The sequence below is a fragment of the Poecilia reticulata genome, linkage group LG2 (genome assembly GCF_000633615.1).
Source record: "Poecilia reticulata strain Guanapo linkage group LG2, Guppy_female_1.0+MT, whole genome shotgun sequence".
NCBI classification, from domain to species: Eukaryota; Metazoa; Chordata; class Actinopteri; order Cyprinodontiformes; family Poeciliidae; genus Poecilia; species Poecilia reticulata.
This window is the reverse complement of record NC_024332.1, coordinates 28697284-28719476: the sequence shown is the minus strand read 5'-3', so window position 1 is coordinate 28719476 and position 22193 is coordinate 28697284. Positions and strand designations below refer to the sequence as shown.

At 39.1% G+C, this 22193-nt stretch overlaps 1 protein-coding gene across 2 annotated transcripts in view; it reads left to right on the top strand.

Annotated features, from left to right (window-relative positions):
• The window catches only part of igsf3 (immunoglobulin superfamily, member 3), a 106441-nt gene that overhangs the window by 9953 nt on the left and 74295 nt on the right, over window positions 1-22193 (top strand). Inside the window, exon 2 of one of the 2 annotated variants that reach the window (XM_008400850.2) lies at window positions 18815-19192. In XM_008400850.2, the coding sequence (XP_008399072.1) occupies window positions 18815-19192 (378 nt within the window). Of the gene's footprint in view, window positions 1-18811; window positions 19193-22193 lie in introns of both variants that reach the window. The other variant, XM_008400840.2, reaches the window with a different exon arrangement.

Below are 22193 nucleotides of genomic sequence, written 5' to 3'. Positions count from 1 at the left end.
TTTTTTTTTTTTAAATTGCTCAGTTATCGTCTCAAATAGATTAGATTAAGTTCTGGACTTTGACTACAGGGGTATTGTTACACATACATACACTTTAATCAAAACCTTTTGAGGTTCTTGTTATTTTCTGCTACTGCAGCTTCCATCAACTTTGAGTTGCTTACCGTTCTCTGTTTGAACAATACCATCCCCTTAGCATGTATGCTAGGTTTTTCTATGGGGATTAGCAATTTAAGTGTTTTTTGCTATAGATAATAAGTTGCACGTTGGCCAAAATGTTTAAATCTGATCTCTTTTCAGCATCTCCTTCTAAATGTTTCCTGTTTCCAGCTGCTTTCACCCATGGCTTTCTTTTAACATTGGCTTTCTTCTCTAATTGACGCCCTCCATCCTCAGCCTGTCAGTTTAGTTGGATGACTAGACCTTGGTATTTGCCATATTCTTTCCACTTTCAAATGGAAACCGTATTTGAAAATTGAAACAGTATGGCAGATCGGTGCTCCAAGATATTTGAAAGTTGAGTTTTTGTTTTATGAGCTAACTCTTCTACCTTATAAAGATTTCTTAGCACTTTATCCCTGATCTGTTTGCTTTGTTCCTCAGTTTGTATGATGCCTTTTGATCACTAATGTTCTCTAACAAACTGTTGAGGACTTCATAGACCAGCTGTGTTTACTCTGAGATTACATTACACATAGGTAAACTCTACTGTTACTTACTAATAAGGTGACTCATAAGGTGGTTTGTCACACGTTTCAGATGAAAGGAAACTGAATAGAGATTTTTGTTTTGATGAGAGTCAAGAATAATTTTCCTTCCTCTTATGGTCTGTATTGTAAAAATCACACAAAATACTTTTGAGTTTGTGGTTGTAATGATACAAAACATAAAAAGTAGTTTAGTCTCAGGTTTTGTTCAACCTTTTACTGGCCATTTGTTGGTAGTTGTTGAATAATTTAGACCTGCTTTTAAGGTCCAACATCCGAGGTGCCACTCCCTGACGTTACTCTGTCCCAAATGAGAGGGACAGCTGGAGGCGTCCCGCCCAAAAATTACACACATTCTACATGTGGTCAAGCCAGCGTGTCCTCTTATTGGGTCAACTTTTAAAACTCTTCCAATGTGTTTCTTGTTTATTTGCTTTTTTCAAGTTTGACATTTGCATGAGATATTGCAGTATACACAATATCAGAACATAATAACTCACCGTCTAGGTGTTTGCGTCTGTTCTATGTTGTGTATATGGCTTGGGAAATCTTTGGCGCGTGTTCTCTGAGATTTGAAGGTTGTTGTCATGAGAATCCAAGGCAGTGCTTCTTGGCTGTCAGGGGAATCATGGCCTCGTGCAGCTTGCTCTCTGATTATTGCTCCGTGTGCTTTCCTTGTTATTTTTCTGTCTTCTATATGTCGTAGTTGCACACACGCTGGTTTGCAAAATAAACACCAGCTCCACGTCTTTGTATACCCTCATGACAACATCCCCTTTGTGCCATTGTTTTTTATCATATCATAACACTGTTGACTCAACTAACAAAGGACAAAACAAAAGGGAGGCTGTCAGCTCATAAAAAAAGTTTTTAATAAACAGCTGTTAGAGTTGGTACGTATTAAAAGCACAACTCTCTTTGTCAATATCTATCCATGCCAATCATGTACGCATCAATAGGACTTTATAAGTTGGGTTTGATTGCAGTAATGGGGGGTTTCGTTTTGTGCAGGGGGATTTTTTTTTTTGCTTCAGGTACACCTTCAGGCACTTACTAGTTAGTGTCAAATAGCCACAGGGCGAGTAACTGGTCTGTACTACAGGCTTCACAGTCTGTTACTGAAACTCACACAGAGTTACTAGTTTTACTGCTACTGTGAATTGTCCAATCAGGCTCCAACGTCTCACTGTCTCCTTTTCAAGCTAAAAGCCCAGTAACCTGTTGTTCCATTGTCGCTTCAGAAGAGATGAAGCCATTTGTTCTTCTTTAGTTGGAACTGATTAAACTAAAGTTGGCTATGAGTAATCACAGTGTCTTCTCAAGCATACAGTGGCTGCTTTTTAAATGATGATCATCCCCTGTGACCCAGATTTGAGATGTGGTCTCTCTCTCTCTCTCTCCCCCTCACATGGAGAAGATGATTGACTGACGAGAAACAAAAGGCTGGTTTTAACCATGAGCCCTCCACTGTTTTTCCTTCAGGGACATATTTTCCCAGAACCTTGTATTTTACCCTGGTTGTTTCTTGTGTGCGGTTTTATTGTAGTTTCCATAATAAAGCCACATGCTTAAATATTGCAAGAATTTTGACCTAATTATTATGACATCTTGTCAATTTCCAAATGTTCTACATTTGAGGTTTTGTGAAGAGTGATATTTACTGGGCCATAAAGAACTTTGTTTATGTTCTTGGCAAATCAAGTGAAGGAAAAAAAAAATTCTCACTTTCTTTTTTTTTTTTTTTTTTTTGCTGTGCATGTCTTGAGTTGGCATAGTAAGTTTGTTACATTTACAGCACTCCTGTTAAAAAAGGTGACTGTTTAATTTATCATGTGTGTATATGCATATCAAGTCAACAGGGAACGCTCCCCCCTGCTGAGTCCCCCCCACACACAATGTAATAGCTGTAATAAAACACTGTCGTTCATTTGGTTCATACTGTGGACACTATTTCACATTTTTTCCTCATGTTGACTGCATTTGTTACTCTCTTGTTGTAAATCTAAAATATTTAGATAAAAACGCAGTTTGGGATTTGAAAACCCATTATTCTGTTTGTGTTAATACATAAAATAGAATATTTCCAAGGCTTTTTTTTTTTGGCATTTTGGCCATGTTTGATTGAGAAAAGTCTGTCTGCTTCTAAGCACAGAACCAGAGAATTAAATTTGCACAAACTGCCACTGACCTATTCTGGTTTCTTAGCTTAAACGTATTCGCAGATCGCTGCTTTATGTCGTTTTTATTTGTACTTCAGAACAAAAACTATTTAAAAATATTATTTTGACTGTACGAGTCACTCACAAGAGATAGTAATTTAAAATCATCAGGGGATTTAAACCATATATTATTATAAAGTTAAAAGAAAATATGATGTGTAAATCAGTCTAAAGAGAAATTATGGGAGGGGGAAAAAAAAGGTAAAATATTCAAAAGTCCCTTCCTTCATAAAACCCTGCCTAGGAGCTGATTGTAAATAAAAAGAACAACCTTCGCTGGAGGGGTATTTTATCCAGACGGATGCAGTGGAAATGCAGCCTGGCCTAAGTTTTTGAAGGAGACATCCTGCCTGCTGCAATAGTTTAGTAAGAAGCTACTGCTGGACACAGAACAGGGGGAGCTTCTGCTTTGTATCTCATTTGAATCTACTCCCTGACGTCTGTTTAACCGTCTGGTCTTTACACTCCTCCACAGATTCACAGAATATCATCGCTGAGCCGGCTCATCTCTTCAGATTATATCTCGCGTGTTTCTGATAACAAACCCCAAAACAGCCTTCGAGCTATTAGTGAACTGGTTTGTTCTTTTTGGGCTGATTTGCATGGTTCTCTGCCTCGTGCACGTTAAAGGCACTCCAGCTGCCTCCTCTGCAGTGAATAACCCCTGACCTCCCTCCCCCACTGTTTTTTTGAAACAATGCAGGGCCCATCCCACCCATTCTTCAAAGAGCACTAATTAGAAACTGATAGTAAGTGGGATGCAAACTAGAAGGTTTATCCACCTTAAACGGGAGCTTTTGTGTTTAATAGTCACGTTTATTTCCAACCTTCTCAAGACTTAAAGACTAAAGCAAAAGCAACCCCCCCACCCCACCTCTCTTCTCCTTTGGGAATTTGTCTGCTCCTCCTCCTCCTTTTTTTTTTTTTTTTACCTTTATGTGGTGGGAGCAATGATGGTGGCTGGCTGGAGAGAGGACTCCACTTCACTCCTCCACACCAACACACAAACACAGAGCTCTGTGAGCTACCGTCCCTGCATGCAGCTACTCTCTCTGCTCCCCGCCTGATCCTACACCCAAGCAGATCCCACGCTGGTGGGATGCACACCAAGCGCCGTAACTATGGCTACGGCTGCCAGCACACACACATACACACACTGCCGATCCAGGAGCGGTGACAAACGCTCAGCCTGGCGTTTCCCATTCAGACTGTGCACCTAACTTTCTGTCAAAAACAAAAATCTCTTGGCTCTCTTTGTGTTTTCCAAAACTATCCCCTTTTTCTGCTTCACTCCTCCAACCCTGAAAAAAGGTGGATGCATTTGTGTGTGCATCCTTATTTTGCATTCATGAATGCGTGTTTTTACCCAGCTTAGGTCTTTGACAGCCGGGGAGGCAAATGACAGACAAAAGCAGAAAATGTCTGTTTGAAGTAGACTAATTAATACTTAATTACTTTTGTCTTCCAATCTGAAGCTTTATGTACAAACGCCCTGGCTGAAAGCGGGTTGCCAATCATGCAAAAACTAGCAACTGTACATTAAGTAGATGCAGCTGTCAGACATAATTGTACACAAGTCTGAGATGGATAATGACTGAACATAGCAGCGTCTCAGCTTGGTCTTGCTTGACTTTATTAGAATAATTTATTCACAGGGATTAATTTTGGTGTTGTGATGTGGTTAATTCTTTAGCTTAAAACTTTTGTTTAGCGTAGATGTGGGACTGGCTTGAGTATTCAAGCAGACCAAATACGGGGGAAGTGTGCGAGGTCAGGATGATTATTGGGGGAAGGGGTGTTTGGAGGTTAGTAGGGTAGCAGGTGTCCATAAAGAGTTAATGGACTAAGTGCTGGGAGTATAGCTGGAGGCTGTTAATGTACTCGAAGAGTGTGTGTGTGCCTGCGTGTATCAGTGTGTGTATGTGTAAAAGGGCTGATATGAATGGATCAGCCCTTCATAAAACCAAAACTGGTGTTGCCAGCCTTCTAGCTATTAGCGAGTCATTAAAACTGTTATATTTTACCAGTTCTAATAACTAATCTCCGGTTAGTATTTGACACTAACAAGTGATAACCAAGAGAAAAAGCACTGTGTACATTTAAATTTAAAAAAGGATGCTAAGTGATTCTACTTAAAAAATAAAATAAAATATGTAGTTTCATTTCATTTAATATGTAAACTTAAACAAAAGTAGGAAATAATTACCTTCTAAAGTTAGCATTTTTAAGAAAACCTGTTCATTTAATTAAACTGATATTAGATAGGTAATTAGATGAAGTTTGTTCTTTAGTAGCCTAACAGACATGCTCGGCGCAGCTTACCAAACTATAAAATGTTGCCTTGACAGGCATATATCACCATTTTACAACTTTTTCTTTTCAACTGTKTCCAGGTGCTCTACGAATGCAGGAGCTYAGAGATGCAACAAAAGAGCACCCTGTAGAGGGATTTAAAAGAGCTCTGTAGAGAGCCCAGTCTGCATGTAATATACTACCATGGCCAATGACTGCTAGTGACAAAAGCTGTAGTTTAAAATGCTAAAAATTTGATACTAATTAAATAAACAACGTTGTTTATTCTATGACTCTCTGTTCCACTGTTGATCTAATGCTCATTGATGTCGACCCTGCCATTTTTTTCCATATGCCAGAACACTTTTATGCAGGTGTCACTTTTCTCCATGGAATCAGTATGTGTTTWACTCGTAGGGGTTTTTAACAGCCCTACAGCAGCACAGCTGTCAAAATGGCACTCATCGGACACAATCTGTCAAACCTCTCCAACTTTATAAGGCCGTCCACGGTTTCGTCACAGCAAGATGCTGCTCAGCCATAAGAAGTCACTTCAAGCTAATGCTACACATGCTGTGGTTTAGAGGAAACTCAGACTGCCAAAGCAGCACGGGCAGTCAAATGTTTCCCCGYKGGTGTTCTGAGCCTCGTTTGGCCTCGGAGAAACATTGTTACATTTTCCGACCTGATAAAAATGTATGCTAATGACTAACACCTAGTGCTGCCTGGATGTTCATGCATCAATGTCATAATCCTAAGGCAAGAMWATTCTCCCATGGAGAATCAGCCATCCCCGTAAAAATGTTTTCTGTTTCATAAACAGTGGTAAGACAGACTGCGATTCATTGATGTTTACTTTAGAATATATTTACGTTTGTCACAACTGAAAACATTTCCAAACACCCACACTTGCTTTGTTGCATAGATGTGAATATTTGAAACAGTTTAAGACTTTGCTTTACCTTACTACCGGAAGTCGACYCGTGACTCCAGACATAACTGCTGGTTTTAAGACATAAACAAATCCATGTTGCATAAACAGTCCTTCGGTTCATCACACCCTGTATTAAATGTGCAACTCTGTTATGTTCTTGAGTATATACCGAGCTCCCAGAAAGCCTGTCTGTTTTATCCAAGATTCACATTCATTGAATAMATTTCCGTTGGAGCCAGAGAGGTGCTCTTCTTAACTAGCAAGCTGCTGCTTCTCATAGTCACTCATCTCTTTTTTTTTTTTAATTATTAATTGACAATATGGTTAGAAAGAGCTGACTTGACACATACTTTTTAGATTTTAATGAAATTTATATGACAAGATGTTTCTCTTGCTGTGCCACATTTGACTGTGGTGCAGCAGACGAGTTTCAGCTCTGCCCAGACTCTCCCTGTTGACTTTTGCTGCAGTGCTCCGAAGCTAAATGGCACAGTCGTGCACAGTATTTCCAACTGCGTTCCAGAGCAAGCTTTGCATACTTTGTAATATTTCCATGTTGAAGGGCAGATTAATAAAGCTACATGTGGCATTTGATAAATGGTTGCTTTGCAGGATGAGCAAGAGAAAAACTAATGAATGTTGATCGAAATTGTGCTCAGGCTGTTATTTGAATGGATCAGAGGAATCATTGCGTGCTTATTAAATCTGATTCCAAAGGCTGCTGTGTTTTTCTGTGGTCAAACAGGAAGGCAAAGCAGCTGAGGGTGTGGGAGGGAGGATAAAGAGGCAGATGTTGAACTGAGGAGGAGAGATGTGATCTGTCCTAAGCAATTAACACAATAGAAAAAAAAATGATAAAAAGCATAAGAATAAAAAAGGAGTGAATATGAATTGTCCCAAACTGGAAATAAAACGGCATTATGGTAAGTGGCCTTTTATGGCAATGACTGCTAATGGATAGTGTTTAGTAAAACCCAAACACAGACATGTGACTTAGCACTGAAAACTCCTCTTTGCTTCCATCCTGGGTGCACCAGCTGTTATGAGCAACAGTGCAGGTGGGGTCATGACTGCTGTGGCCCAGGGGAGCCATAAATCAGAACTGGTTAGCATAGTGAGAGCAGAAGCGAGTATGACCGAGGTGGAAGTCACAGCGGGAGTTCAATTTCAGGCAAACTTTTGAGGCCTGGATTTGACTGACAGAATGTACGCATTTGGCATAGACCTGTTTGCAGTGAGAGTCTGCTTAGCAGAGAAATGTGCCTCCTGGTTTTTAAAAAAATGTAAGGCCTTTATGTATCTCTCTGTCCATGGCCTGGAGCTGCATGGACCTCACCGACAGGCATGCCTCATGTTCAGGCTGTTTTTGGTTGAGCCAAATTAAAGTGTTTCACTTACAGATATAACTAAACTTCAGTCTCACAGGGAACTTTAATGGAATAGAATAAAGGGACTTTTGCAGTTTTGAATACTTGTTGGTTCCATTGGGATAACGTATTAAAATAGAGAAAACMGCAAATCCGTCCACTTGACATTTTCTAAAAGTTGGACAATATCGGGTTTTCTGTACTCATGATTTCACTAATAATGCATTCTTGGAGTCTATCTTTGAGTTGAACTAATAATTTTGCTCTCAGTGCRCAGAATTGTCACAATCTCAATAATCTAAGATGCACACAGACATCTGTAGAAAGTTGCAGTGGACACTAGCGGGTGGGTAAAAAATGTATAGTGAAATTTATGTCTTGAAGCCTTTACAATAAGTCGACTGGAAGCCATAAATTAGGCTTTCAAAAAACAGCTCTAGTTTATCTATGTATTTCGTGAGGCTTTTAAGAGACAGGAGGAACTGGGAGTGGCGAAGGCTGAGCTAGTTTTTGGAATGAAGGTAAGTAGCACCAGCTAATACAGAAGAAACTCTGCTTTTAACAGTGAAAAGACAAATACCACAGTAGTTAAGGGTCACAAAAAATGTAAGAAAAAACAACTAGATATTGGAWAAAAACCTTCACCGATTCATCGTTTTGGACCTTTCATTATTATCATTAATATTGTTTTTTTAGATTGAGCTAGTTGTCATGGCTTGTCAACCATGCATCAATTAGTTCCCACCAGGGACATGTTTTGTGTTTGCTTTGACAAGTGATGATCTATCGATCTAGAGAAATGAGATTCTCGCACTATTTTGTGAGAAGTATTGTACACTAGCTGGGGGTCACTTAGAGTTATTTTGGTTTGATTAGAGMTCCTAATCTGTCACATTATACAAGCCAACTGGTTGAAATGGAAATGAGAACCAAGTCAATTTGAAATAAATGTTTCACAAAGTTTTTCAAAGCGCCATACAACTAAGTGAAATCATGGTTTGATTTGATCATTTGTATAAATCTCCATGATTAAAAGGGTGAAAACAGATTTGAAAAGCTGATCTATAGGTGCAAACTGCCTTGTGTGAACACAACAGAAGTAGGAAGGGATAAAATGAGGGCACCAGTTAGGGAACGAAGGCATTTATCCACATCCCCTTGTGATTCATATAAACGAAATGTTGCAATTCTTGCTTCCTTCTGCGGGCTCTTAATTCACATCTTAAGGGAGGTCCTCAGTTGGAAAGCTTGCAGTTATCTGAGGAGGGGGAACAAGGTCACATAAGTTAAACAATGTCTGGAAAAAAGTTAGTTTGGCAGTCTCGTCTTATAAAAAGATTCTCCAGCAGTGGGCTACACAGTAAAAGAAAATATAAACTGACTTGACAACGTGGAGTTAGACATGTGGAGGAGTTTAAAAATCTAACATTGCTCCACAAACACACCTTTGGCTTGGACCTTGAGTTGGACATTCTGCAGACTGCAGTGAGCTCTCCTAGCATTTGAGGCCTTGTCTAAGGTTTTCTAATACCTTTAGAGGTGACGACAAATACAGAATTATGGGAAACCAGGCGGAAGGCTGCACAGCGTCACAACCCAGACATTAAAACTCCAGAGCAGCTTGTCTCCTGATGCTGTACAGCTCATGAACTTATCCTCACAAATGGCACACTAGAATTTGTTTTTATTCTCACATGGACATTGATGTATTCTTATATTTATTAATTTTTTATGTTGCTTTGTTTTTATTGCTAAATTTTATATATCATTAAAAGGGACAGGTGTATGCAGACATTCAAATCTACTRAAGCAACATTTTTGGTATTCAAATGGATCTCATGTCGGATCTCTCTGACCAGTATGGGATCGCATGCTACAATTAWTGCAGAGATAATTTTGTAGCATTTTTAATAGTTTGAGAAACAGGCATTTTTTGTGTGCCAGGCCTGTAGRTTATGTGTGGGTGCAATATGTGAAATTGAAGTGAAGAGCCTTTTGAAGTGCAAAATATAAGGAGAGGTAAAATCTAGCATATYTGTCTGAAATACATTCAAGGAGCATTAACTTTTCTCATGAAGTACCAAATCAATAGTTTCTCCCTGAAGTCATTGGCTAGAAAATATATAGCTCTTAGACCCGAAAGATGGATATTTGTGTCCAGATTAGGAGTCCTTCTGCACCACATCCTTGTGTCAAATCAGAAATAAAGATGACTAGTAGAAAGTATGCATAGCAGGCTTATTTAGAGTTTGCTTTCAGATTTCTTTTTTATTTATATTCCAGCAGCTAATCAGGCTGATATTTCATAATCAGAGCCCATGCTGTTTAAAATAGTTAAACATACTTGAGAATGAATTCTGAAGTCCCGCAGAGCAGAGCGTGTTACACACACAAAAATGAATCAAAAGCTCAAAAAGAGAAGATATGCATTGTACTGAATTCTTTTCTTGTAATATGCTGTGTTGGTAACATTTTGATGACATGTTTTATTCTCTTTTTGAAYTCTAGCACGTTTTTTCTAACTACTAAGAACAGTGCACTTTAGGTATTCCTTAATAAAGGAAATTGTGAATGCATATATCTAAAAGAAATAAGCCATATTCTTAAGAAAAACAGGAAATGGACTCAATGGATGGCAGGTTGAAGCATTATTGTGATGATGAAGGGCGAGTGTCAAAGAGGGTAGGAMATTCTTAGAGGCAGAGGCCGATGTCAAGCTGTCAAATATGGYGATGATACCAAGTCAAATTTATTTTAAATTGTTTACAATATTTTTTYATAACACTTGAAGGTGACATAGTTACTTGATTGTGGAAATGTTAATAATACCCCTCTCCCAAAAAGTTGTTTTTGACTCACATAACTATTGGAAAGATATTTTTCTTTTGAAATGGCCAAAATGATGATGTTACAGGCAGGTATTACATCATCAGCCAGTATTACATTACCTGTTGCTGCAAAGMTACAGAAAGATTAAGAAAACCAAGGTCTTACTTTTGAAAAGGATGCTTCAGGTATTTACAAGAAAAAAMTTTTCATTTCCCTCTATCTCGAAGCAAATAGAAAGTACATTAAAGCAATCTAACATGTAGTGATTCATCTCATGCCTTCTGATGTTTTTGGCTTTCGAAAGCTTTGAAAAGTACAACGATGAGTCATTCTGCTGGCAAACAAACAAACAAAAAAAAAAACATACTAAAAAATGAAAATCCTCTTGATTGTTACCTTAGCTTCCAATATTTATATGACAGACACATGACCAGCCTTGGCTCTATAAGCTCCATTGATATGGAGACGCAGTATTCTGACATACACAATGATTACTGTTATACTCGCTGCCTGTACATCTTGTACTCAGTTGCTTTTGCTCCGATTAGTGCTGCGTGGGTGTAATGGGCAGTTGTTGTAAGTGTTTGTCAGCTGTTGAAGTGACCAGACGGCYTGTCTTACCGGCCGCTAATGGAAGTCAACTCTTAAGTCTCCCTTTGTATCAGCTCTTCTTCAAGTTGCACTCACTGTCACACCTGTTTTTTCAACTGACAGAGCTTTCAGTGACAAGTGTTTTCTGTTAGCTCCTAATACGTCAGGGTTTTTTTTTCTCTCTTGAGAAAGATATTTGTCTGCAAAACGTGTAGTTAAAAGATTCTATTTAATAAATTAGTCRGGCAGTAAGGGATTTGTTGAGGAGTCTGATGCTGGGAGCAGGGTCAGGGGTTGTTAATAACATGCCTGTTACAATGATTTTTACATTCTGACGCAGATGGTGATTATCACTGCAGGAAGGACAAGGGCTGGAAAAGGAGAGGGAGAGAGAGAGAGAGAAGGAGGATGCTGCCTGAATTGTAATGTTTGACGCTGTCCAGAGCCACTCAAAGAGCCAAAACACTGTGAAAGAGAAATTCTGGGGATTCTCAWCAAGCCATTAGGATGACATGATTTCCCAGAGTTATCTACTGACTCATTTTTTCCTCAAAGACAATATGGGCATTTTCAGCCTCCGAGAGCTCATTTCCTGTCACTTATATGTTGGCACAAGTACAAAATCACTTGTCATGTCAATAAGAAAGTACTTGAAAATGTGTTTCATATGGCCTTAGTCAATCATTGAATGTAAACGTTCCCATTTTTTTTATGTCTCATCTTTTTTCCTGCTCATCACAGAATCCGTCGTTTTTTTTTTTTTTCGACTTTTTTTCCTACTCTTTCTGGTAGTGATGGTAATGGGGTCAAACGCTTTCGGTGGCCTGAGGGCAGAAAGATCAAGGGCGGTACAAGAGAATGTTGAACCAGGACTGGAGGAGTGTGGGGGTGTGGGGGGTGCGAGTATACTCTGATGTGCCRTTTATTTCTCTCATATATACATATGTGCAGAGTGTAAGTGAGTGTCACACTCATATATTCACTTAGCTCAGTGCTTTTTAGGAGTGTTTGGGACCCTGRAGGTAACTGTCGGCCTCCTACTGTTTTCGCTTTTTTTTCTTTTCCCAACCAAGCAATTTCTTTCTCTGCTCTTTTCACTGTTTCCTTGAGTTTTAGGAATCTTCACAGGAACCCTTGCATAAGTTTGAACTTCTCTTGGGGCAGATAGGACAATAGATTTCATCCCTTTCATAATTGGTTCATGTTTTAATAACATGTTATTTCGGTGATGTTTCTTTGACATGTAAGTAGTTGGTTGATAGATTAATGGATGTGCCTTCTGCTGTAGTTCATGCTAAACTGTGTGTGCCAGGATTGAACCTCATCAAAACTAAAAAAAATCTACAACTCAGCTGAGCTTGCATATTAATATGAAGTTACATTATCAAATATTCATGGCTAAATAAAAAAATAGTTAATCAGTAGGAAAACACATTTGTTACCAGTATTTTGCTACAAAACTGAAGTAAGAGCTAAAACGTCGTATTCCATCAGAGTTAATTGCACTCATTAATGAGATGATTAGTGAAAAAGGCTTAGTGCTTGAAAAATTGACTGTTTACTTAATGTAACATGAGTTCATTATAATTAAGCCACTCTGGTTCATTTTCTCAGTCTGTTTGTGAGTGTAGTATAAGAATATAATTGACATTTTAGATATTTCTCTTCATTGTTTTGAACAACACAAGCAAATTTGATTAAGGTTTTCTTTTAATGTAAACAGATAGGTTTAAAGCCAAAGATAGTATATTCATTTTGCATGTTTTTGTYTAAAGGCAGTGTCACCCGTTTAGGTAATGAGCACCTTCCAGTCACCCAAATGTATCTGTTCAATTGCTTTTAAGTACCAATAGCATGGCCACTATTAGGGACCTTTACATGYTGAAGTTTGAAAARGGAATGAAGGAGATCTAAGAAACTTTGACTATGTCATGGTTTTTGGTGTCTGTAGGGCTGGCYTGGGCATTTCAAAAATGATGATTTACTGGGATTTTCATCCACAACCATCTCTCAGGTTTAGAGCAAATGGCCTGGATATTTCAAGTGAGTARCAGTGATGTGAGTGAAAATGCCCTGTTGATGTTGGAAGCCTTAGTATAATGGGTAGACYGGTTTGAGATGACAGAAAGGTGTTAAAATGAAACCCCGGTTTTTGAGGAATGTTTGACACCTTGGTGAATCTGGGCCAAGAACAATGAAGGAAGTTCTGAGAGCAAGGGCTCCAAGTCTGTACTGTAATGGTTCACCTAATAAAGTGGCCAGTGAGTAGGTTCCCTTTCCTCTTGCATGTTTGGGGGCACCTGGTTATATTATCTAGTGGGGGATTAAAGTTGGGAATGGGGGAAATAATCCTATATATTACTTGTATAGGAATATGTTGTCTACTTGATATTTCAGGCTGTGACATCARTGACATGAGTGACTAGGGCTCCTAAGAATGGTTGCAAACAGCATCATGGAGGAACATTGTTGTGATGACATGCTTAAAGGGGAGTGTCAGAAAGARCAGGAGTCCCGATTTCAATTGCAAAGTCAAATTTCTTACATGTCAGTTATTTTTGACATAAATGGCTTTTYTTTTATAACGACTGAAGGTAACACACTTCAGATTTGTTTCACCAAGCCTTAAATTTGGGACATTATTTATGTGAGTGCCATCAGTTTTGTGACTTYGAGCGCAAAAAGTGAACTCTTTCAGYGAGGTCAGAGTTTGTTTTCAGGTTTTGGATTTCAGCTGCCATTTGCATTTGTCAAACTTATCATGAAGGACTACAGAATGCATTAAGTTAATAGAAATCCGCACAAAGCTTTCTGAAAAACAGAATGTGTGTGAGTGAGTGAGCGAGCTCAGTTGATGAATACTTTTGAATCTCCACGTTAGCACGTTTCCCCGCTGCTGTGAGTACCTTCCATATTACTTTCACCCCTGCTGCGTTTTTATTATACACCTTTCCAGGTGTATAATTATCACGTGTCACAGCGTAGAGATGATGTCTGTGGAGCAGGCATGTTTCGCTGCTTTTTCCGCTGAGAATAAGACACTGGCCACAAATGATTGGATTAGTGTTTAACCCCCACTTCCACTTAGCTTAATCCGCTTTGCAGCTTTGTGTGTGTGTGTGCGTGTGTGTGCGTGCGTGTGCGTGTGCGTGTTTGTGTTTGTGAGTTTGAAATCATTTGCTCCCATTTCTGTTTGTTCCAACTGATGAACATCAAGGACAGCTTGTTTGTGGTCACTCAGCAGCATCTTCCATTCTAATCACACTTCCTGAATCCGGTGAAGRTGTGTGGGTGGGAAGCAACTGGCAGCTAAACGAGAGAGATGAGACATGGGGAAGGGGAAAACTGGAAAAAAGTGAGGTGGGGTGCAAGAGAAAGGTCCAAACATACAACATCAGCAGTTTGCAKAAATGGAGATGAGCATTAATAATATAAAAAAAAAATAAAAAATACTTGGGCCTTGTTGAGCAAACTCAGGCACCTGGAGATCAAGCCGGCACAGCCAGAGGTGAGGAAGCTGTGTGGGAGGTGAGGGGAGGTCGTGGGCGCAGGATTATTGTGGAAGAGTGGCGGAATAGAGAGATCAGTTGAAGGTCTGCAGGGTTCGGTATGTCATTGTCATCCTTTCTAAACAGCCCGCAGTACGATGGGCACTTTGAAGTTCCACAGAGCTGCATAAATCCCGCCTGAAAAGATGCAGGGAACCGCGAGGCAGGGAAAARAGACAGGAATGTGGAGAGAAAGAAACTGCAGGGGCAGGACAAGGGAAGGGATTGATGACGGGTGAAACACAGAGGAAGGAAAGTGAGAGTAATCAGAAGTAAGGAGGCTCGTTTTAAGAGGGATGACAGGAGACAGGCAAGCGGAGGGAAAGCTCTTAATGCACCAACACTGTGAGAGATGAGTAATATTAGTTTTTTTTTTTTTTTTTTGAGGTGTATGAGTAATAGGCTTCCAGCAGGTTTTGAAGATGGACTGAAACATGAGAAGCGGTGATGTAGCAGTACAGTTATAAGCTGATCTGAGCTGGAAATTGGTAGCTGTGGTGCTGCCAGATCAGCAAAACGCCAAAACAGCAAAGGGAAAGAGGCGATAGAGTCAGGGTCCTTTTTAACTTCMTCCCAGAACATTTACAGCCAGATTCCTTTCAGGCATTTTCTGCACCAATAAATACTGTTCAAGATTTGCTCCGTTGGGAAGAATTTTTAATTCTAAATGAATTTATTGCCGTTGAAGTATTTAGCAAATAATCTCTTCTTTGAAAACACAGTGTGAAAAGAGATATGAGGGTTAAGTACAATGTCCTTTGGAAAACAGGATTTTTTTTGTGTTGATTCCATTTATTTTCTAAACAAGAATTATCCTGTGAAAGGAAGCCGGAGGATCCAGTGAACTCTCGACATGGAGACATCCATGGCTGATTTTTTTGTATTTTTTTTAAAGAGTTTTTCTTACAGTGAATACATGTTAAAAGAAAATAGAATAAATATTATATAATAATTGTAATTAATTTTGTATCCCCAGTTTCTTTTACATGCCCCACAGGGGTATCTGTTTCAGCTTCTTTTCTATGGAACAACAAAATATGAAAATAAAATTGCTTTGTGCCTTTGCATAAAACAGCATTTTCCTCATGGACGTTAGAAGTAATGTGGATGTGGGCAGAAATATCATCAAATGCATTCTCAGCTTAAGTCAACTGAGTTTAATAAAATCTCAAGTAAGGCTGCATGATGTTAGGAAAACCTGCAATAATATTGGTGAATCAGGTGACAGTGAAAGGACTTATCAAAAGAGGTTGATATCTTTCTAAATTTGGTTCACAATGAACAAAGAACTCAGAGAGAGAGAGCAACTTGAAACAAAATAAAAAAAAAAATCAATCAGTGGCGATTTCTGATATGGGTGACATGGGCAGCCCCCATTTTATCACATTAGAGTCATATCATACTGAATTATGCCTACCGAAAATAGTTTTCACTTATTTATTTTGTAACTTTTCCAGTCATGTTTTAATGAAAGATCTTGTTTAAAAAGTGTTATGCAAAATGTATACACACATGCCTTATAGCTCACCAATGAGTTGCATGAATCTCAAAAGCAAAGAATAGAAATAGAGCAATGTTAGAAAATAGAAAATATATTCACCGATACATTATTTGCTCATAAATATATGCAGAACTACAAAATAACTATGTATCTTCTTCACCAATTGCAGTTTTTTTGTTGACACTGGGAAAATAAAGCGTGTGTGCATATTTAATCTTAAAACAACGTAAGTATCTCCCAATGCAAATGGAGACATCTCTCACATGGGCACACATTACATGGATGGAAAAAAACTCAAGTTTAAAAAACGTTGAATGAAACAAAGTAGGTTTAGGCGGAAGTGTGAGAGAGGCAAGGATGTTAACGTTAAAAAGCTGTTGTGGTGAATTATTAATCCTGAGCATTGTGCCCACAGACTTAGACTTAGACTCAAACAGACTTTCTTTCTCTAAAACACACACACATGTCTGCACACACAGTTAAACAGCTGCAATCCCCAGTTGCTTGTGCAGACAGGAAACAGCACGCTTGTCCCTCTGTCTAGATTTGGGGTATGTATAAGTGCTCTGTTGTCTCCGGCCTCAGTCAGAGGGTTGTTTGTAGTTGTTCCCTAAATGGGGATTTTATGTGTGTACGTGTGTGTAGATGCGTGAGTGTGTGTGTTTGAAAAAGGTTGAGACAACATTCACATATGTTGTATCCTTAAATATAGGTTACAAAGATGGGTAATGATCACTGTACAAAGGGGCTTTTACACAGCAGCCTGTTTGTGTCTGTTCTCAGGAAAAGCCCAGGCTTTATTCCATTTACAGTTTAAAGAACTGTAAGATCCAATATCAGCAATTTTTAAAAGATAATATATTCTAATTTTTACAAGTTTTTCCTTTTAACTCTAAAGCATGATGATGAGACTCTTTAAATGCCAATTTGTCCAGTGAGGAGAAGAAAGTTAGGAAATGTGTTGTCTGAGAAGCAGGACTTTGGAGACCTAACAGACTGGTACCCTACCCAGACATTTAGAAGCACTCCAGTCGGTCTGTAATTCACCTCGGTAAAAAATACTGATTTGAAAAAAAAAATATTTGAATGACAAAAGATTTAAAAACATTTGATGTGTACAAGTACACTCTTTTTTTAAAAACTAGTTAAAACCAGCCAATTGCACTAGACTTTGCTTTGTACAGAGAGTCTGGGCTCTTGGCTATTGAGGAACAATTGCTTCTTGGAGGCATAGGCTGTATTAAGGTTTTAAATTTTACCCAGTCGCTAACTTTGCCTGTGACATATGTAATGCATCAGTTTGGACCTAAGAAGCTTATTGAAAATTGCCTGTGCTATTAACACAGGCAATTTCTCGATTGATTTTTACCCAGAAAGCACATGGGCAAAAACCATTAGTGAAACGGTCTGTGGGACTGACTAGTATATATTCCATTGAGGGAAAGTAACTTTAACATATGAATTCCTCATATGTTAACATAAAGGCTCGTYTTTTAAGTACAGGCATTGGTTYGAAGAATTCGACCTGGAATGCGGCGTTCATAACAAACACGTGTGTTCATCTGCTCTACTGCTAGCAAACAACCGTACTGATTAAATAACATAATAGTCAAGCAGTTCCCTAAAAGTCCAACAGATGGCAGCAATGCRCCATGCAAAACAAAACACCCACAGTTTACAGGACACACTTCCTGCTAAAGAGCCCCCTGGTGGTTGAAGAAAGATCCACATATAAACCGGAAAATACAATATATGAAAAAAATCTGAATGTTTTCTGGTATTGTTTTGCTCCTGTGTTGCCAGTAAGAAGCCACACACCAATTTAGCATCCTATTGTAAGAAAAATCATTCTTTGACAGCAATAGACAATTATGCTATGTGGTTTCAGACAGCATGTCACCATATAATAAACTGCATTTCTTTTTTAGAGGGCTGTGGCCACAAAGGCTATTTTTGTGTCAGAAAATAAGTTTTGAAATGACCAGATAAAAAAACAAAACAAAAAAAAAATAACATTTTAAATTGACTCTATAGGTTGATCCTTTTGCAGGTGAGGACTACAAATACCATACTGAAATGTAGAAAAGACAATTTCCGTAACTTGTGTTGAGAAGCAGTGCTGTCCGCCTGGTAAAATACATTTCCAAAATGACCATAAAAGTGAACTCTGTGAGGGAATTTCAGCGTTATGTTTATCCCTGGCATGTTTGTGCCAAGTGTGTTGCCAATAAACAAATACTTGTGTCAGCCTGGCTGATGTTTCAGTTTGACTCAAATCCACAGTTTGTTCTCATCCATGCTCGGGAATCATGGCATGACAAAAAGATTAGGGATGCATSAGGGTAAACACTGTTTATTATCCACTTCAAAAGCACCTGTTCTCTTTGCAGCTTGACAGCCTTAATGCGTCTCACAGGCTTGTGTTTTACCTGCTCACGCTGAGCTCTCACGTTACTCCCAGATGGCTCCCTCTAACCTCGGCGTAGTGCAGCCCTATTGCTGTGTGTAAGGTGAAGAGCTAATGTCTGAGTGCATGTAATAGCAGTGAGCGACAACAGTCACGGTGATCTTCTCGAGTGCCGTTTAAAAAGCCGTGTTTKTKTGATTGTCCGTGGGCATTTCTACCTCAGCAAGAACTGCTCCCAGAAGGCTTAGCTGCACGCGTCAGTCTTTTTCTGTATTTCCTGGGAGAYGTACGGTGTCTAAACTGTGTCAGTGTTAAATATTTAAATCGCAGCTTTTTAACTCGTGTTTTCCTTTCTTTTCTCCCCACCTTCACTTCTTTCTTTTTTGTTTTCTTCTCTTTCTGTTATTATCTTGCAGCAGGCGTTGCAGTTGCTCAGAGGGTTGTGACAGTCCAGAGCGGACCCCTGGTCCGGACAGAAGGCTCCCATGTGACCATCTGGTGCAACGTGACAGGCTACAAAGATGGTSTGAAACAAGACTTTGACTGGTCCATGTACCTACCGTCGGTACCRGAACGGGAGATCCGGATTGTAAGCACAGCCCAGTCAGACTATGCTTATGCTGTGTATGCCCAGAGGGTGAACAGTAAAGAGATTTTTGTGGAGAGGCTGAGCGATGACTCAGCGGTTCTTCACATCACCAAAGTGCAGGCCAGGGACCAAGGCGTGTTTGAGTGTTACACCCCCAACACGGACGGGCGGTACCTGGGATCCTACAGCGCGCGCACCAACCTCACCGGTGAGTCTGTGAACATACACCTTGTCATTTGTCATATAAGTGACAAACAGGAAATCTAAAATAAACCCACCACTGTTTAGGTGATGACAAACCTATTAGAAATGGCTTTTTTTCATGTGAAGCTTGTGGAAGTTTGAGCTTCTTAGTGGCGCCATGCAAACATTTCAATTTTAGCATTACACTGATTTATTACACACTGAATTTGGAATTATAAATTAGATTYTTTCTGCAAAGCCTTTTTTGCAAAATCTTTGCTATGAGTAGAGTTTACTAGGTATAACAAAAGAAGATGGCAGTAATTGAATACATTCTTGAGAATAAAGTCACAATTTAATACTGGTCTCTCTTAAAAATCTTCAGACAATATGTTCTTAAAGGCTTTCTGAAAACCTGTTGCTTTTGACATMATTTTTCCCCAGAAGTTGTATTGGAGCATTTGCGGGGGATACTGGAAATTTGGATTTAGTTGTTGTGAGACAACGGACAAGTCAAACACCCAGCACATATGATGAAACGACACACACCCGGATTCACAAAAGCTTTAAATCACTGTTTGGTGTACAATTATCCAGCTCAGGTTTCAGACAGTTATTTCAGATTCTGAGCTTGAGATGATCAAATCCAGTCCAAATGTATTAATAAAAATGTTAATTATGTTAATTATTTTGAACTCGGTTAAATCTGTTTACGATTCTAACCTTAGTATTGTCAACGGCTAATTAGAACATTTCCTAGTTTCTGTCAGTTTTATTATACAATAAACATCAATGCCATTTTTTAAGTGTCTTAACTTTACTCATCTTGAAAGTGTAAAGTTTTTCTTTTGTTTTATTATCAATTATGATAAATAAACTTTGAGGATTTAGGATTCTCTGAGGTGGTATTTAGTATTTAAAAGCTTAAGAGCAAATGTTGGACAAAACTCTGAATTGAATAATGAGGGCATGTTCAAAACGCCCTCATTGTGAATCAATGTTTGATCGTTGATTCTTAATTCTGGGGAAATACACAAAGAAGAAAGTCTCTCTGAAGTATCTGTAATTGTCATTCTAGTTTCACCCAGTCCCGCCCCGTCTGCCTGGAGAAAGCCAATCTCTTAATCTTACACACAACACAGACTTTCTTCCCACCTATTTGTTTCTTGCCTAGGGGCTGTTTCTGTAGCATACCCACTGTGTTGGCAAAATGAGTGACTGTTTCATAACGGCCAGCACAAGTTTCCCCTTCAACTCCTTCATTTTCAGATGCATACTTAGATCTAATCCCCCTCCACAAAAGGCAGCTCTGAAGTCACAGCTGCCACAGTGGTGGATTCCATTCCCTTCGTAACTTCATGGCTTTATCCGTCACATATTTGACCCCGTTCTTGAGGCCAAGGCTCAGACCAAATGCCTCATGCTGAAAATGGGAATTACAAAAATCCGTGGAGTCGTATGAAACATGAGTATTTGCAATGCTTTTCTTTTTAGGCAAGCATCACGTCCAGCTGTCCTTGCTGTCTGAAAGGTGATTACATGATATGTCTTACATATGAATTTAGTTTATTTATTTTGTTTTTATATTTCTTTGAATATAAAAACAGATATTCAAACAGCTGAATTTGAAAACTTCAGCTGTTATAATTTCTAGTATGTTCAGTGCGATCTGAATGTAGGGCAGGGCTCAGTTGCAGGACGCTGTGAAACAGTGCTGCTGATAACACACAGTATTTATAGATCTCTGTGTGTGCGTGTGTGTGAGACAGAGAAGAGCTAGACAGAGTGTGTGAACAGAGGTATTGAAGGACTGTTATCCAAGCTTCTTTCTGTGTCTCTAACCTCTTAACCCAGTTCTGAGGGTCAGGGGTCCACTGCAGGGTCTCTCCCATATTTTTCTCCCTGCCATGGCACAAACCCGCTGTGAATCCCCAGATGGCTGCATGAAGCCGTGGCTCATGGTGTGAGCAAACAATAGGTTGTCCTTCCTCCACTCTTGTCCCTGTTCTTCCTTTTCCCACTCATCTTGTGTTTTCTATTGTGAGGTTACTTACTTATTTCATCACCGTCGACCCTTATTGCAAAAGGTTTACTTTTGGAAAAACAAAGTACTTAAAGGGCAATGCCAGAGGACTGTTCTGCAGCTATCTTCACAACCATCAAAAACTTAATTTATTTGAATCTTTTAAAACGTTTGATTACATACACACAGATTTATATCAAGCCTTCTCTTGTTTTAATTTTTATAATTTTTTTTTTTTACTCAAATCTAGGTTTCAGTTTCTCTGATATTTAAAATGTTACGTAGGACCAATTAAACAATATAATGACAGAAATGTTGTTTCATGGCCAAGTTGTGGCCACAGACGTCATAGGGTCTTGACAGTTTTCCTGCAATTGTCATTAACAGCTGTCAAAATTAGGTTACATCCCCTACAAAAAAAGGTTGACCCCTCACAGCATGCTGTATCTCTGCATAGTAATGGTAAGCTGAGTGAATTGGCAAAGTCTGGAGCAAAATTAGGAAGCATGTGATTGGAAAGTTGAGTGGAAAGAAGAAGTAAGGTAGAAAAGGTTGAACAAAATATAGGGATTGCCACACTCTTAAGAGGATTGTGAAGCAAATCCATTTAGAAGTTTGGAGGAGTTCACAAAATGTGGATTGATGCTGGATTCAGTTTTAAGAGTCACCACACAGGCTTACCTAGGACATGGACTGCAACTGTTGCAAGAAGTTCCTTGGCTAAAAATGGTCCAAAGTCACCTTCAGATTATATATTAACATATTTCACTTTTCCTTATAGGTTTGTGTGTGGTTAGGTTAGCTCAAGTCTCTGTAGTGAGGTTTGTAGTGATGGTTCAGCCTCACTCACAGTGATCTAGTTCCTCCTCTGTTGCATTTTCCCTGTAGTGTAATTATGGTGATCTTCACATGGAATCTAATACCTGATGCCTGAGGAGGAAAACTGCTTTAGCAGCACATCTGGACACCTTTCTGTCTGTCTGTCTGTCTGTCTGCCTGTCTG